Here is a 16,539-nt window from a genome sequence, read left to right on the forward strand (position 1 = left end):
CCGCGGCGGCTGGAAGGGCCGGCGTTGGCCCCCGCGCCCGCCCGGCGAGAGACCGGCCGGCTCGTTAGCCTGCTAATCCCAATTCCCGGCCCTGGGCGGCTGACCCGAGCTGCGCGCGTACCTGATCAGAGGGACCACTCGTCCCCGTTACCAAATTAAATTGCTTTGTTCCCCACACAAAGGGAGGGATCAAAAGGAAGGCGAGGGCCCCGGCAAGGCGCAAAATTAATACCTGTTTCTTTCAGCGCTTAATCACATGAAGCATTTTAAATGCAAAATACGTGGCGAACGCTCCGATTCTAATGGAAATAAGTTCCTTCCAGGTTAAAATAATATACAGACGATGAGGAGCCTGAACGAAGCAACCCCAGACATGGAAGGCATTTCATGGCTGAGAAACGAGCGGCTGCCCCGGAACCGATGCCGGCCCCGGTTCTGCAGCACGGTGCCGAGCCGCCGCGGATGCTGGCCGCCGTGCCGGCTCTGCCTGGGGAGGAGGGTGCAGCACCGGGACGGGATCAACCTCCAGACCTGGCCGCGGAGGGGATTAGGGACACGGCTCTCCAGCAGCACCGCGGCCATCGGCGTGGGACTGAGCACCACGGCCCCAAAGCAGAGCCCGGGACCGCGGCACCGCCGATCCTCACCGCCCCGGCACCTGGGGTGCACCCAGCGGCACGGGCAGAATCGGGGTGCGTGCCGCCCCGGCGGGTGGACGGCGAGGGCAGCCGCGCCGGCAAGCCGGCAGCAGATTTATTTGGTTTTCCTGCAGTTCACAGCCGGGCTGGCTTATTGCCGGGCGCGGGAGGGAGCAGAAGGGCCGGCCACGGCGGTGAAAGGCCAGCACATGTTCATTAGAGCTCCTTCCCCTGACAGGTTTGTCCTTTTCCAGCTCCCAAAGGCCAAGCTTCTTGTCCAGGTGTTACCGGCGCAAAGCAGAAGCGAGCGGGGAGCTGCTGCCCGCTGCCGCCCTGCCGGTGCCGCGCCGCGGGTGAGCGCGCTTGGCACAGCCGTGGCGAGCTCCCGAGGCGGTCGCGAGCCCGCTGCTCGGCGGTTTGGGCGTTGGGGTTTTTTTGAAGCCCAGCGGCAGCGGGGTGGCGAATCCAGCAGCGCAAGCGGGGCTGGGAACCAGGGCCCTGCCCCACGTCTCCCAGAGGATGCTGTGCCCCCGCCTCGGGCTTGCCAGCGCCCGTGGCCGGGCCAGGCCGAGACTTCGGCTCATCCCAAAGGATGCCCGGAGCCGGGGGCTGCCCCGGCAAAGCCAGCCCTGCTTTATCAGCGCTGGTCCCTCGTCCTCCCTTCATCACCCTTCGGCCCCAGGCTGCAAGAGGCTCCCGTGATTCAAGCAACGAGCCCTGCGCCCCGCCGTCCCCCAGATTCGCCCCTTCCCCCGGGCACGGCCGCTCCTCGGGCTCCTGCAGCAGCCTGGAAATGAAAGCTCCTCGTTTTTCAAGCCTACCTAATAGCTGCTCCCAGGGAAGAGGCACAAATTTGTTCAGAGTGGACTTGTGATGATAATAAAAATACAAGGGGAAAAATTCAAAGCCCCTACCGAGGCTTTGTACAGCAATCAATTTGCTGAGCTGGAGCATTCGAGGAGCTGTCTGGAAGAAGCCAACCTGTTAAATCAGCAAAAGGATTTCTTCTTTCTCCCTCACCCTCCTTTGAGATGCTCCTCCCCGCTCAACGCTGCACGCAGGGATAAGTGGCTTGGCAAGAAATAGCTTTTTTTTTTCAGGGAACCGGCTCTTTCCCCGGGTTAAGAAGAGCGACCAAGTTAAACAAGTACCATAACACGCAGCCGGCTGGAAACCAGAGCGAGGGCAGCCGGGGACGCTCGCCCTTGTGCCGCGGCGGGGCAGGGGTGCGGGCGGTGCGGCAGTGCCCCCCGGACGGGAGCCCCGCGTCCCCGCAGTCGCCCCCGCCAGCTCCGGAGCTTCTCTTCCCAGCCGCGGGGTTTGCCGCAGGGGAGCGCACCCCGATCTCGCCCCAAACCTCCCCTTCCCCTCGGGAGCGTGGTTCTGTCCCCGGCATCGCCCCGCAGCCGCCAGCTCCTCTGGAGGCAGCCAGCCCCGTGCCGGCACAACCACCGAACCGGGGTGTGCCGTGGCTAACGGCATGGCTGAGCCGCCTCCGCCGCCGGCACGACCCCCTCCACTGCGGGCACGGGCGGCAGCGCTCGGGACGGCAGCCGGGGAGCGAGCGGGGACATCCGAGCATCCCGATATTCAGGACATCCGAGCATCCCGATATTTGGCACATCCGAGCTCGAACCTCCCCCACACCCAGAGCCTGGCTGCCGGGCTCCATCCGCCACATCCAAGCCCGGGTATCCCGGTGCCCGGCTGGAGGATCGCCCACGCCGGAGCGCTCCGAGATGCTGATTTAATGCCAGGCGCATCCGCTTTCTAAAAGGCACATCCCCGTCGCTCGGCAATGAGGCCCCGAGCAATCTGCCGGCCGCCGATCCCACGCCGCACGGGGCGGGGGGGAAAGGGAGCGCGAGAGCCCATTTATCAGCCTTCCCCCTCAACGGCGAGAGGCTCGCAGTAAAACTGAGCACAGTCTTGCACGGCGAGCTGGCAGAAACCACGCCGCAACCCCCTCAAAGCTGCTCTCCCCTGCTGTCGGCACAGCGCCGTCGGCTGCTGCCAAAGTTGCTGCCGAGGAGGAGCTGAAATCCCACCGTGCCGCTGCCTCCGGTGCAGGCGGCGTCGGGCCAGTGCCCATGGGGACATGGGAGCGGCGGCGGGGGGGGGACCGGGGGGTGGGTGGCAGCTCGGCCGGAGGGGAGCAGAGCCGGGAGAGGGAAGGGGTGCCCGTTGCTCATCCCCGGGTGACCCTTGGGATGCGGGAGGATGGATGGGGCGCAGCCCGCGCCGGGCCTCTCCCTGCGGAGCAGGGGCAGAGCTCTCCGTGCAGGGATGCGGCCCTGGGGCAGGGGGCACCGGGCTGCAAGGGGGGGCTGAGCAGCGCGGTCGCCTCCTGCAGGGAGCTGGACCGTGCACATCTGGATCACACGTGCTCGGGCCGTACACGCCTGCACTGCGCACAGCTGGACTGTGCATGCCTGGACCGTGCACGCCTGGACTGTGCACAGCTGGTTCATGTGTGCCTGGGCCATGCACCCTGGCCCGTGCACAGCTGGATCACACACACCTGGACCATGCACATCTGGACCGTGCACGCCTGGACTGTGCACTCCTGGACTATGAACAGCTGGACTGTGCATGCCTGGACCGTGCACAGCTGGATCACATGTGCCTGGGCTGTGCACCCTGGGCTGTGTGCAGCTGGACCGTGCACCGCTGGACTGTGAAAAGCTGGATCACGCATGCCGGGACCGTGCACGCCTGGGCCGTGCAACCTCAACCGTGCACATCTGGACCGTGCAACCTCAACCGTGCACATCTGGGCCACGCACACCTGGGCCACGGACCCCAGGAGAGCGACTCGGGAAGACGGGCGCTGCCCGAGGAAGGCAACGCTCTGCGCTTCCCTCCCACCCGAGCGACGTACAAGCGCCGTCCGGCTGCGGGGCGCCGACACAACCTGCCCGGTGCATCCCTGCCCGCAGGCGAGGTGCAGGCAGGCAGCAGAGCCGGCAGGGCTGCCCGGTCAGGCAGAAAACGCAGCCCTTCCCGCTCCTCCCAGCTGGCAGAGGAGAAGGCAGGCAGCGCGCCCCTGCCTGCATCAGCGTTTCTGCCGCCTCCGCCGCGGACACGGGGCGGGGAGGCATCCACACGCATTTTTCTCACCACGATAACCTCAACCTAATTACAGGAGGCCAGAATGTGTCTCAAGTCCTTCGGATCGGCTCGGACGTCACAGGGTTTAAATGCAATTACTTCTCCGGCAGACAGGCCGGGGCGGGAAGGCTGCGGCAGCGCTCCGCCGGGCTCGCCGCCCCGAGGAGCGGAGCGGGGCCCTTTGAACCCCGGCGTGATGCACGCAATGGGCCGTGAGACTCCAAACCCCCTCCCAGGCGTTTTGCAAATGTTATCTGCCTTCAGCTGCCTACAGGCAGCTCCGGCGTTAACACGGAGAACCCGCCACGCAGCGCGATGTTTCCCACTGACTCACGGCGCGCCTGGCCCTCCGCCAGCGCCGAGCCCGTCTGCGGCACCAGCGCCGCGCCGGCAGCGTGGAGGGGGTCGGGGTAGGGGGGCACACGCAGCCGGGGAGGGATTTGGCTGCCGGGGAGTCGGCGGGGCGGGAGCCAGGGCGAGCGGAGACCTCGCAGAGCCTGCGGAGGGGAGAGGATGCTTGCCCCGGCTAGGAGGGATGCGGGGCAGGGAGGCCACCCCGAGCAGTGGGGACAGACGGACAGACAGGACGTGGCAGGGATGGGATGGATGCGGTGCAGCTCTGAACCTCCTGCGAGCCACCCCGAGAGGCAGGACGGGCACCCCGCGGCTGGGGGAGCACCGCCGCCCCGGCACGGCACTCACCGAGCCTCCGCGGCCAGGAGCTCGTCGTAGTGCGAGGATCTTTGGTCGTCGTCTTGCCGGTAGCGGATGACGGTGGCCAGGCCCTTGCTCACCAGCGCTTCGGCGATGTTGCTGCGGGAGAGAAGAGCGGGGGGCTCAGCACCGGTGGCGGGGCGGAGGGGCCCATCTCCCCCTGCCACCATAGCCGGACCCCGTGCACCGCGCTGGTCCCTGACACCGGAGGGGTTCAAACCAGCCGGGGGGGGCAAAGAGGAGACCCCCACCCTGTTTCCCACCAAGGAAAGGTGCTTGGAGCAACATTTCACAATTAACGGGGACTTCGGGGCACGTTAGTGCCGGACCTCTGCGGTGGGCGATCTCCCGGCGGCACCCCAAAACCCCCGCGCGACTCCCCAAAACCAGAGGGGCCGGCGCCCCCGGGCCGTGGGATTTTGCCTTCCTATCGCTATTTTGTCCTTGCCACCCCCTCATGGGAGAGGGGAGGTCGGCACTGGCCGGGCACGGGCGCCGGCTGCTAACGGGCGCCGCGTGCCGAGGCGGCGCGGTAAATTGGCTGCCATTACACTCTGCTGCTTTAAACAAATTCATAAATTCTCCTTCGCTGAGCGCATCTGTAATTCTCCTCCAATTACACAGGCAGGGCATGGACCGCTAATTCACTACTTAAAAAAAAAAACAACCAACATATATTTATATATAGTATATGTATAGGGGGGCCTGATCCATCCGCAAGCCCCAGGAGCACCCCCTGCCCTGGAGAGGGGGAAGGGCAGAGCCAGCACCGGGAGCTGAAAATAGGTCTCAGCTCGGAGCAGGGGGAAAAAAAAAAAAAAATAAGGATTCGTAAACGAGGAAATAAGCTGCAGCAGGAGGCAGCTGCAGAGGTAGCGCTCGAAATGCCAAGCAACCAGGAATAAGCACCTCCAGCTATTTTGGGCACGAACAGGAGGCTGTGCCGGGGGGAGGCGAGCGCAGGGCTGGTGGCACCCGCGGCGTCCCAGCGGCCCCCCGGCGCCGCGCTCTGTCCCGCCGGGGGATGTCGAGGTTTGGGGCTGGGCAGAGCTGGGTGCCCGGCTCCGTCCCCAGGGTCCTCAGCACCTCGGGAGGACGGGGCACGGCCCGATGGCAACGGGCGGGGGGTGACCCCGTCAGGGACGAGCTGCGGGGACGCCCGCCCTCGTCCCCATCCATGAGTCCCCCGGCAGGGCTGCAGAGCCATGGGGCGATTTGGAGGTGAGAGGCAGCAGCACCCCAAACCCCCACAAATCTGCCAGAGGTGCCTGGTGGGCTCCTGCCCACCGATGGGTGCTGGTAGATCCAGACCTCCCCAGCAGCTCGGTGCCAGCCGGCCCGGCCGGTGAGGACTGCGTGCCCCGGGATGAGCAGCCGAGGTCGCTGCCGGCGGCAGCCCTCCAGGCGAGCTCCGGTCGGGACGCAGCTGCCTGCAGCCAAGCCGAAGCGGCGAGGAGCTGCAGGACGTGGCGGGCAGCCGCAGCCCGTCTCAGCGCCGAACCGCCCGGGCTGGCAGCGTGCGCCCGCGCCGGGGCGAGGACAGGAGCAGGTGGCCCCGCGGCAGTGCCGGGACCGGGGACGGCACGTCGGATGTGTCCCCCAGGAACACCCTGTGCCCCCCGCCACGGGAGGACCCAGCTTTGGGCACGGCACAGGGAGGGCGCAGGAGGGACGAGCCGGCGGCGGCTGCCTCCGATGAGAGCCAGATGTGCTCCCAGATGGGCACTTCCAGCCACATGCACGTCCTCGCCGGTGAGCGCAGGGTGGCCCCGGCGCCAGGGAGGGACGGGAGGGCCAAGCTGCCCGCGGCTCCGTGCCACCGTGCTTCCCGCTCGCCGTCGTGCCTCTGCGCCGCCCCAGGCTCCCGAGCATCGCTCGGTGCACGAGCGGGGACGTGCGTCACCAGCAGACCCTTGCCCAACACACAGCGGGGGAGACGCCCGAGCGAGCCTGAGGCCAGAGACTCTGGTGATGGGCACGCGGGGGAGAGCTGCACCCCCGGAGCAGTAGATCGGCAGCACCTCCCCAGCCCGACCCACCACGGGGACGAGCCCTGAACGGCAACCACCACCAGCCCCGGGCAGGACGGCTCCCCGCACGGTCACATCCCACCCCAGCGCGGGCAGGCAGCCTGGGGCACCCCTTCGTGTCCCACGTCCCCACCCCGGGGCTCAGGAGCCGGCGGCTTGCCGGCCCTGACGGCATTTCCATGCTCGTGCAAAGCCCGGCCGGATCTGGGCTGGGGGGTCCTATCCAGAGGAGACGCCCACCCTGCACCCTGCACCCTGCACCCTGCACCGGCCGGGCCGCTCCATCCCCACCCATCGCCCCAGCCCCGTCCTGGGGAAGAGAGCGGGCGCGGGGCCAGGAGCTGGGAAGAGCGGAGGGGAATAAAACCCACCGTGGAAAGCATCGGGAAACAACCGTGCCAGCAAGCGCTCCCGCCTGCTCGCTAAACGGACAATTTCATTCTGCCCCCAGCGCTCGTGAAGTGTTGTAATCTTGTTGCCACCTCTGTTTGATGGCTTCATTTATTCCGCAATATCATGGTTACGGCTTTTTATAAGACAAGCAAAATTGCCAGCGTTTGCTCCCACGGCGCCGCCGGGTCCTAAAGGAGCCGGGATGGGTGGGGGCTGCGCAGGGGGAGGGCGGCCGCGCTCCCCCCGGCTTTTCGGTCCCCAGCAAGAGGGGATGGAGACGCCCGGTGCAACCACGGATTCGGACCCAAAAGGTGCCGGTCCCAGCTGCTGCCACCCCAGAGCATCAAAGGTGCCGCAGCCCGGCTCCAATTAAGGTTTCAGAGACGACGCTCCTGTGGCTGGTGGGGACTGAGAGCAAACAGGAGGTGCCAGGCGGTGCAGCGCCCGGCTGCCTCAGTTTCCCTTCCCCGCGCGGCCTCTCGGCTGCTCTGGGACCCTGCATGGCTCCAGCGCAGGCACCAGCCTTTCCCCCAGCAAAGGTTTCTGCTCCACCGCAGCGCCCTGCACCATCTGCAACGGCGAATTAGCCTACCGAGGGGTCACAACCCCGTGCGGAGCTAACCCCCGCCAGGCACCGCCGGCCCCGGCTGCCCAGGCCCCCTCCTTCCCCCGGCACCGGGTCCCGCAGCCCAGGACCAGCTCTCGCCCGCATTCGCGCTCCTCCAGCAGAAGGAAAAGCCACCTCCACCCCAGGAACGCCGAACCTGGAGCGAGCACACCGGCTCGCTGGCGGGTCCCGGGCGGGCACAGCCGCAGCCGGCCGGGCTGGAGCCCCGTCAGGGCACGGGGGGGGCCAGGGAGACCCCAGACCCTGCCTCCGTCCTCGCTAACCGAGAGCCCAAAGGCTCCGGCAGGGTCGGAGGTACGCGGGAGCGCTGCCCTGTGGGGTGATGGAGAGGAGGCGCCCGTGGGGCGAGGGCACCCCTGCTGCGCCCTGCTGCGCCCCGCCGCGCTGCGCAGCGGCGCCCAGGCTCTCGGAGAGGAGGGGGAGGACAGACCCCGGGGGACCTGGCCCCCAGGGGCCACCAGCGCCCTGCCCGACGCACCCACCCAGCCCGGGGCCCTGCGTCCCGCTCCCCATCCCAGCCGCATCCCGCTCCCCATCCCAGCCGCATCCCGCTCCCCATCCCAGTTGCATCCCGCTCCCCATCCCAGCCGCATCCCACTCCCCATCCCAGCCGCATCCCGCTCCCCATCCCAGTCGCATCCTGCTCCCCATCCCAGCCACATCCCAGTCCTCATCCCAGCCGCATCCCGCTCCCCATCCCAGCCACATCCCAGTCCTCATCCTGGCTGCATCCCACTCCCATCCCAGACACATCCTGCTCCCCATCCCAGCCACATCCCAGTCCTCATCCTGGCCGCATCCTGCTCCCCATCCCAGCCGCATCCCGCTCCCCATCCCAGCCGCATCCCGCTCCCCATCCCATGCCCACCCCTGCCCCATCCCCCAGCGCTTTAATCCGCTCCGCTCCGCGCGGATAAGCAGCTATTCCTGGCACTAGACTCCAGAAGTATCCAATATGCATGAAATCAAAGTTTTCATCATTTCCACCGGTCAAAGGGCAGCAAGCATTAAATCCCAGAATACCGGGATTAATGGAGGGATCATTAAAAATCTAACATTAAGCCACCTCTGCAGCCCGAGCGCCGGGCGAGCCTGTCATAGATCACAGCCTGGTTTGGAGGAAACAAATCCCAGTTTCGGCGCAGGTTAGCCGAGGCTCCGAGCGGGGAGAGCCGCGCACGCCGTGGGGAGGCCGGCGGAGGCACCGGGCCCCTTCGGCCCCCCCATCCTCCTCGCCGGGGCGGCTGGGAGCCTATCGGGATGATGGCGATGGGGCTTCATTTGGGAAGTTTGGCTAAATTAGGCAAAGATGAGGTTTTTAAGCAGCGTTATGTAAACCGGTGCAGTTTCTAATCAAACCCGCCACCCCGAAGCAAACGGGCTGGGACGGCCGGGCTGCGGCAGGCACCGATGCCCGCTGCCACCCCGGCGCTCGCCCGCTGCAGAGCTCTCCGGCATCCACTGCGGCCGCTCCCCGGCACCGCAGCAGCCCTTCCCAGCACGGGCCAGCCATGGCAAGGGAGCGGCGGCGGGTCGAACCGGTGGCCCCGCGTCTCTCCAAAACCTCGCGGGCTGCTCCGTGAGCCTCTCCCGGCACAGGAGCAGGCTGGCACGGCGCTCGTGTCCCCCCGACACGCCGAGCCCCGCTCCTCGAAGGATGCCAGCTCCTTCTCGGTGCACGCACGAGCAGCTCGGCTCCCGCACGCGCCGGCGAGATAAGAGAGGGAGCTTCTCCTCCTCCCCTGGCTTTGACACAGGATCGGTGCCTGCAGTTCCCTGGCAGCTGCACAGCACCGGCGTGGTGATCTTCCCTCCGCCCCGCTCTGCGCCCGGCGGCAGCAGAACGGTCCGGTGGCTTGCTCTGATCCGGCCAAGGAGCAAACGTGCAACAACCGGCGGCTGGGAAGGTGCTAGGTCTGCCTGGCCGCCGCGGGCAGGGGGAAAGGGCCGCTCTCAGAAGCGGGGAACGGCTCAGCCCGGACCCGGCTGCAGCCTGCAACAGCCACCGGGGCTCTGGGGAGAGGGGGGAGCCCCCAGGAGGACGGCGAGCTCCCCACGGCCCTTCCACGGTCCACGGAGGCCGTGCCGCCCTCGGCAGCTCCTGCAGCAACAGCGCCGCGGGACGGTGCTTTGCCAGCGCTGAGCACGACGCTCTTCAACCCCTCGGTGCAACCAGGGCGCCAGGAGACCCAGCTCCGGCGCTGGTCCATGCCGTCTCAGCACCGGTGCCTGCAGAAGGCACTTCAGTCCTGAGGGACCCCCAGCGTGACCGGGAGCAAACCCCCACCATGCACCACATCCAGCCGCCTCCTGCACCATCCTGCCCGCAGGAACGACGGCACTGGAGAGAAATCTCCTCCCCAGGACTGACCGTATTGCACCGAAGCCGGGGGGCTCGGGGACGGCAGCATGTGGTTGCACCGTTTAAGGGTGCGAGTGGCTTTACTCCAAGTCCCTGAGCCTGCAGCCGCCCCGCTCCCTGCCCAGCTGGGTCCCTGCCAGCCCCTGCCAGCGCCAGGCCAGGCGCCGAGCTCTGCCAGCCCCCAGCCAGCCACCGGCAGCCTCGCAAAGCGCAGCCTCGCAAAGCTCATCCTCACGGCTGAGCTCCCGGGGCCGAGGCTGGCGGCAGCCACCTCCTCCCCGTAGGAGGGAGCAGCTTGCAAAGCAGCAGCGAAATCTGGTCCCTTTCCAGAGGCTCGGGCTGCAAAAACCTACACAGCTCCTGGGCGCGAGCCCAGCTTTACCCTGGCACCGCGGCCCACGCAGGTAGCTCGCTGCGCACATGGCTCCGCTGCGAACAGCAAAGCGCTGGCAGCCGCTCCCTGCTCCAGCCCCGCGGGACCCCGGAGGGGTAAATACCCTGCGCCGTGCCGCCGGTGCCCCCGGCACGGCTGGCGGTGAAGCCGCCCCGGGCTCGCAGCTGCCCCTCGCCCCGGAAAGCCGGGCTGGGTGTGGAGGGGAAAGCATCCGTCCCGCGGCTTTTGGCTGCCGCCCACCCCAGGGACAGCGGGGAGCTGGCAGCGTGGCCACCACCGGCGGTGCCCCGGCCTCCCGCTGACCCCTCTGCTTTGCAAAGGGCATTTATCCCCCCGTCACCCGCACAACAGCCCCTGCCGCTCGCCCGGTCCCTGCCGGAGCTCTGCGCCGGCGCACGGGAGCACTGTGCAAAGGTCAGGATCATCACCCGGCTTTTTGGGTGAGGAGAGGGACACGGGCAGGAACAGCAGCCCCGTGCCCACCCCCACGGCTGCAGCCATCCCTCCGTCCTGCCTCTTCTTCCCGGTGCTCCCGTGATCCCGACTTGGCGTGGGCAAGGAATGCCGCAGCCCTCCAGCACGCAGCCTTGCTCCGCACGGCTCCGGCCAGGAGAAGGGCAGAGTCCGGCCCTGCGGAGACGAGTCCGAGTGCTGTTAGGGGGCTCGGAGAGACGGGAGCGTGCGTGCGGAAATGCACGGCTTGGAAAGGTTCGGACACAAAAACCAGAGCACCTGGGGCTTCGGTGAGCTGAGCACCACCCACCGCACGGCAAAAAGCCCTGGGGCTGCACCAGGCAGGGAAACATCTACAGCCTCCGGTGCCCGCCGGCTCGGTGCCCGCCGGCTTGGTGCCTGCCAGCTCGGAGCATCGCCTCCACGCCCGGCTCCCGCAGCGAGCACCTCGCCCAGCGCCCCGTTCCCAGCGGCGGCGCGGAGCAGGACCGGCCCACGCCGCTCCCCACCTTGGGCAGGCTGCCCCCAGCAGCCCCTGAACCCCAACACGCAGCCAGGGGATGCAGTGCCACAGACCGCCTTGAAAACACCCCAAATCCGCCCTCCTGTGCTTTGATCCCAGCTTCCTTGGATGCTCCGACTTCATTCCTGGAAACGGGAGAGAGAAAGTGTCCCCTTGTCACCCTCCCTGGGCCGCTGGAGAGGCTGGATGCTCTGAGAGCAGCGGCTGGGGCTTGCAGAGCCGTGCCGGCATCCCAGCATCACCAAAAACTCCAGCCATGAAATCCTGAGCCGTGCCGGCATCCCAGCATCACCAAAAACTCCAGCCATGAAATCCTGAGCCGTGCCGGCATCCCAGCATCACCAAAAACTCCAGCCATGAAATCCTGAGCTGTGCCGGCATCCCAGCGTCACCAACACCCCCAGCCATGAAATCCCGAGCCGTGCCGGCATCCCAGTGTCACCAACACCCCCAGCCATGAAATCCTGAGCCGTGCCGGCATCCCAGCATCACCCCAGCCACAAAATCCTGCTGCTTGAGTGCAAAAAACTACCCCCAGGGCTGCAAATCCTGGGAAAAGCCCAAATTCTTTCCACGTTCAGAGCTTTTAAAGCTCAGAAATCCCAGCGCTGCTCGCAGGGGCCCATCCTGGTACTCGGCTGGGTGCTGGGCACCCAGGGAAACGCACCGGGTGCACCGTGATGGGTTTGCTGCAGCGGGTGCATTGCAGCGGGTGCGTTAAGGAGGGTTCAGCTGCAACGCAGCCGTTGGCAGCGCAGCCGTTGCAGGGCACCCGCTGCAGCGCATGCGCTGCAGCGGGTGCCCTGCAACGGCTGCGCTGCAGCTGCGACGTTCCCGTTCCCGCTGCTCCAAGGAAGAGGGGAGCCGGGATACCAGCTTAAAGACGACATTTCCTGACCGTGAATTAAATATTGCGCTCCAGCCCCGCTCCCTGCTCCTCTCGCCTGCACGGGGAGCGGGGGGCAACCGCAGCCTCCCCCCAGCTTCAAATAAAAGCATCCGGGGAGAGGAGCTGGAGCTGCGGCGCAGAGGGAAGATGCATCCCCCAGTTAAGCCCAGATTAAAGAGCGGGAATATGGAAACGCAGATGAAAAGCTCTTTGCTGTGGGAAAAAAAATCTTATTAGGCCGTGAAATACAGTTTTTTGCCACTTAAAGAACGGCGCAGTAAAAAATGGCTATTTGCAAGCTCCTCCCCGCCTCGCTCCCCCGGCAACACCGAAACTCATCTCACAGCTTTCCCCCCCAAAAACCCCAAAGCGAAGTTTTTCAGTGCTGTTTTCACCCACCGAAACCCCTCCGGCTCTCGCTGCCTGGCACAGATCGGCGCTGCCGAAACCAGCCCCGCGTGAGCCCCCCCGCCCCGTGCCCAGAGGTGGCGTCACCAAAACTCGCTATTTGTGCCAAATTAGCCCAAAATGCGGCATCCCGGCCCCGCTGCCCGCAGGGGAAGCATCCCCCGCCCCCGCCATGGATTGACAGCTCAGGGCTTTCCTGAAATTGGTTTTTAATGCTTTTTAGCAGCCTTTTCTCCCAAGCATTTGTGCAATTTGCACCGCGGCGGCCTCCGAGCCCCCGGGGAAGGGCTGTGGGGACGGGACCCCCGCAGCGAGACGCGTCCGGGGTGTCGGATGGATCGAGCCTCCCGAACCCCTAACGGCAGGGCTGCCGGTACGGGACCCCACGCCGCTTGCCGCGCGGTGGCTGCCAGGCTCTGCCTGGAGGCAAAGGGGGTCCGGGGCCACCCATATCGGCCGACCCGAGGACGGGCGACGGCGGCGGGCTGGGAACAGCATCCCCTTCCTGCATCCCAACGCGTTCCCCAGGAGGGAGCCGGGCTCCTGGCGGCCTCCTGGGGAGCACCGAGCCCCACAGCCGGGCACCCCGGGGCTCCCACCCCACCCCATGGCCAGCACCCGCCGTGCCCACTGCCCATGGGCTGCCGGGTGCCCGGGGATGCTGTGGGATGTGATGGGATGCCGCGGGATACTGTGGGATGTGATGGGATGCTGCGGGATGTGATGGGATGCCGCGGGATACTGTGGGATGCTGCTGGATGTCACTGGATGCTGCTGGATGCCCTGGAATGCTGTGGGGTGGGATGTGATGGGATGCTGTGGGATACTGTGGGATGCTGCTGGATGTGATAGGATGCTACTGGATGTCAGGGGATACTGTGGGATGTGATGGGATGCTGCGGGATGTGATGGGATGCTGTGGGATGCTGTGGGATGTGATGGGATGTGATGGGATACTGTGGGATGCTGCTGGATGTCAGGGGATGCTGTGGGATGCTGCTTGGTGCTGTGGGATGCTGTGGGGCACTGTAGGATGCTGCTGGATGTCAGGGGATGCTGCGGGATACTGTGGGATGCTGTGGGATGTGATGGGATACTGTGGGATGCTGCTGGATGTCAGGGGATGCTGTGGGATACTGCGGGATGCTGCAGGATGCCGTGGCTTGCCGCCAGCCACTGTGGGATACTGTGAGATGTTGCAGGATGCCATGGAGTGCTGTGGGATGTCACGGAAGGCTGTGGGATGCCGTGGGATATTCTGGGATGCTGCGGGATGCTGCGGGATGCCACAGGCTTCCCAAAGAGCAAAGGCTGCTGTGAGGCCAGAGCCCTCCGTGCACCCTCTCCCGCTGGTCACCGCAGACCTGCCCCATCGTCCCCGGGTCCCGCTGCCACCACCCTGCGGGTGCCCCCACTTCAATCGTGCCTGCACCCTCCCAACAGCACCCGTGCTGGGACGAGCCGTCCCTGTGAGCCCAGCCCGGCGCGGGAGGCGCCCGCGGGGCTCCCCACGTCCCGGCAGCTGCCTGCTCCGCCGGCCGCGGACCCTGCACCCTGCTTTCCGTGTCAGCACGGCTTTGTTGTGACAGCCGAGCACAAACCTCTGCCCTTTCCTGCGCTCAGGAAAACGTGAGCCGGGAAGAGCAGTGCCGGCAGCGGCGGTAAACGCTGACAAGGCACACAGCGCACCAGGCGCCGGCAGAGCGGGATGGGGAGGGCTGTGGCACGCAGGTGCCGGGCAGAGCCTTGCCGGGCAGCGGCACCGGCATTCCCCAGCCAGGGATCAAGCTGAAAACGCTGGGGAGCGGGAAGGAGAAACGTGCTGGAGCCAGCGAGGGCGGGCATGCTCGGCCTGCCAAGCAGGCTCGGCCCAGCCCAGATGCCGGGCGGACAAGTCAAGCTTTCTTCCCCGCTCCGTCCCCAGCGCGGCGCAGGCCGGACGGCACAGACCCCGCTCTGTTACTCCCACACCTTCGCCGGGGCCGCGGCAGCCGAAGGACCCCGCGCCCAGCACCGACCTGCACCGGGAGCAAGGGGGCTGCCCCACGCCGCGCCCCGGAGGCTCGCACGCCACGAGACGCTCGCTCCGCGCTCGCTCCGCTGACGCCTGATTACGGCAATGAAGTCAACGCGAGCAGCGGCCCTGCAAATTCACATCAGGTTTCCTCCCAAAAAGGGATGCGACTCGGGAGCTATTTGAAAGCAATTTGCAGCTGGAGACGCTAAGGGCAGGCGGCAGCGCTCGGCAAGATGCTCCCGAGGTGGGAAATCCTGCCCCTCCACCGCACCGGCTGCGGCACAAGCGCTGCCGGGAGCTTCCCGCGGCCGGCAGCACCGCAGCCACCAGGCACGCAGAGAGGCCAGTGGGTTTTGCACCGCGCGCTCGCCTCCTTCTGTGCTGCCACCGACCTCATCTTCCTACAAACAGCCCCAAAACCACAACGGCCGGGCTGTCCCTCCCGAAAAGCCGGCGAGACACCCGCAGCTGGGAATTAGCTCCCAGGGACCCGCGGAATGCACCGGCTGCGTTCGGAGCTGGTGCAGGCAGCGCAGGGGAGCAGGGCTGCTCCGCCGGGCTCCGCGCACCTGGCATCTCCGTCCAGGAAAGCCCTTTAGGCTCCCGCTGCCACGGTTTCATGCCGGGAGCAGCAGCCCGGCGTGGCCCGGCAGCGAGCGCGGAGCAGCCCCAGCCCCGGCACGGGCAGGGCTGGATCTCCTTTGCCACCGGAGTGGAAATTAAAGCCCCTCATGAGATAAGCACCACCGAAAGTCACTCCACGAGTGCCTTAATTAGACCGGAGCGGGGTGACAGGGAGCTTTCCAGCTTCCCAGGCGGCACGGGGCCGCGTCTCCCCATGCAGCACAACGCTCCGCAGCTTTCCCAGACCTTGGATTAAGGGGAAGAAAAGCGCAGCGCTGCAGCACTTTGGTTGCTTTCCAAAATAGCTGCTACGAGGAGGAAAAAAAAAGAAAAAGCAAGCAAATGGTCTATGACAAATCATCCCTACGCAGCTCCCGGAGCTGCTGCCATCCGGACGCGCGCCTCGCCAGCACAACCTCTCCATAGGGCCGTGCCGGAGCAGCCCGGCACCCCCGTATCCCGGGGGAAAGCCACCGAACCTGCCCACGCCATGGAAACTGGGGGCAGGGCTGGCGAGGGGGGGCTGCTCCAGCACCGCCGCACCGCGTCACGGGGAGGGCGATGTCCCTTGGGAAAGGACAGACATCCCAGGGACACGCAGCAGAGAGAGACGGTTCCTCCAACACAACCCACCGGCCACGCGGTTCCCCAAGGTGGCCGGCTCGCGGCGGGGTCCTCCAAAGTGCCGGAGCTGGGTGCAGATCTGTGGCGTCCAGCCGCCGGCACCCCGCAGCCCCGCGGCGAGGATGAGCCACCCTCCGCCCACGGTGCCCCCACGGTGCACGGCAGAGCCCCGCGAAGCCCCGGCGAGCGCCGGGCCGGAGCCCCGTGCCCGGTTCCCCAGGGCTGCACTTACATTCCTCCGATGGAGACGGTGGCACACGTGCGCTCGGAGAAGGCGGGCACGGTCTCGGTGGCGCTGCTGGCCGGTCGGATGTAGTCCACCGTCACGTTCACCTGGGCAAGAGAGATGGGACGGGGTCAGTCCAGCGCGGGGGCTCCCTGCACACCCCGGCCTCCCCCTGCCCGAGCCCCCGCCGTCGCCCGGCCAGGCCCCGCGCCTCCCCGTGCCCCGGCGAAGGAGCCGTTCGCCAGCCGGCTGCTGGCACTGATGGTACTGCCAGCAAAGCAACATCTGACAGAGCAGCGTGAGAGCCAGGGCTGGGCATGTTAAACCAGGAGCCTCCCGTGGCAGACAAGCTGCTGCCCTGGGCTCCCGGTACAGGCACTCGCGCTACCGGGGGTACCCCGGCTCCTGCCAGGCACGCCGGTGAGTCCCCGTGTGCCGGAGAGCCGCGGCAGGGATCCCGAGCGTGCAGCCAGCCCCGATGCCTCCTGGTTTACGGGTAATCGCG

General features: G+C 66.7%; 1 protein-coding gene across 1 annotated transcript in view; it reads right to left on the bottom strand.

The window, feature by feature from the left end:
- Positions 1 to 16,539, bottom strand: part of SND1 (staphylococcal nuclease and tudor domain containing 1) — a 134,365-nt gene that overhangs the window by 54,286 nt on the left and 63,540 nt on the right. Inside the window, exons 12-13 of the mRNA XM_082310600.1 lie at positions 16,041 to 16,141; positions 4,452 to 4,562 (exon numbers count right to left, since the gene is read on the bottom strand). Of these exons, the coding sequence (XP_082166726.1) occupies positions 4,452 to 4,562; positions 16,041 to 16,141 (212 nt within the window). The remainder of the gene's footprint in view (positions 1 to 4,451; positions 4,563 to 16,040; positions 16,142 to 16,539) is intronic.

Source organism: Platalea leucorodia (assembly GCF_965183815.1).
Source record: "Platalea leucorodia genome assembly, chromosome: 4".
NCBI classification, from domain to species: domain Eukaryota; kingdom Metazoa; phylum Chordata; class Aves; order Pelecaniformes; family Threskiornithidae; genus Platalea; species Platalea leucorodia.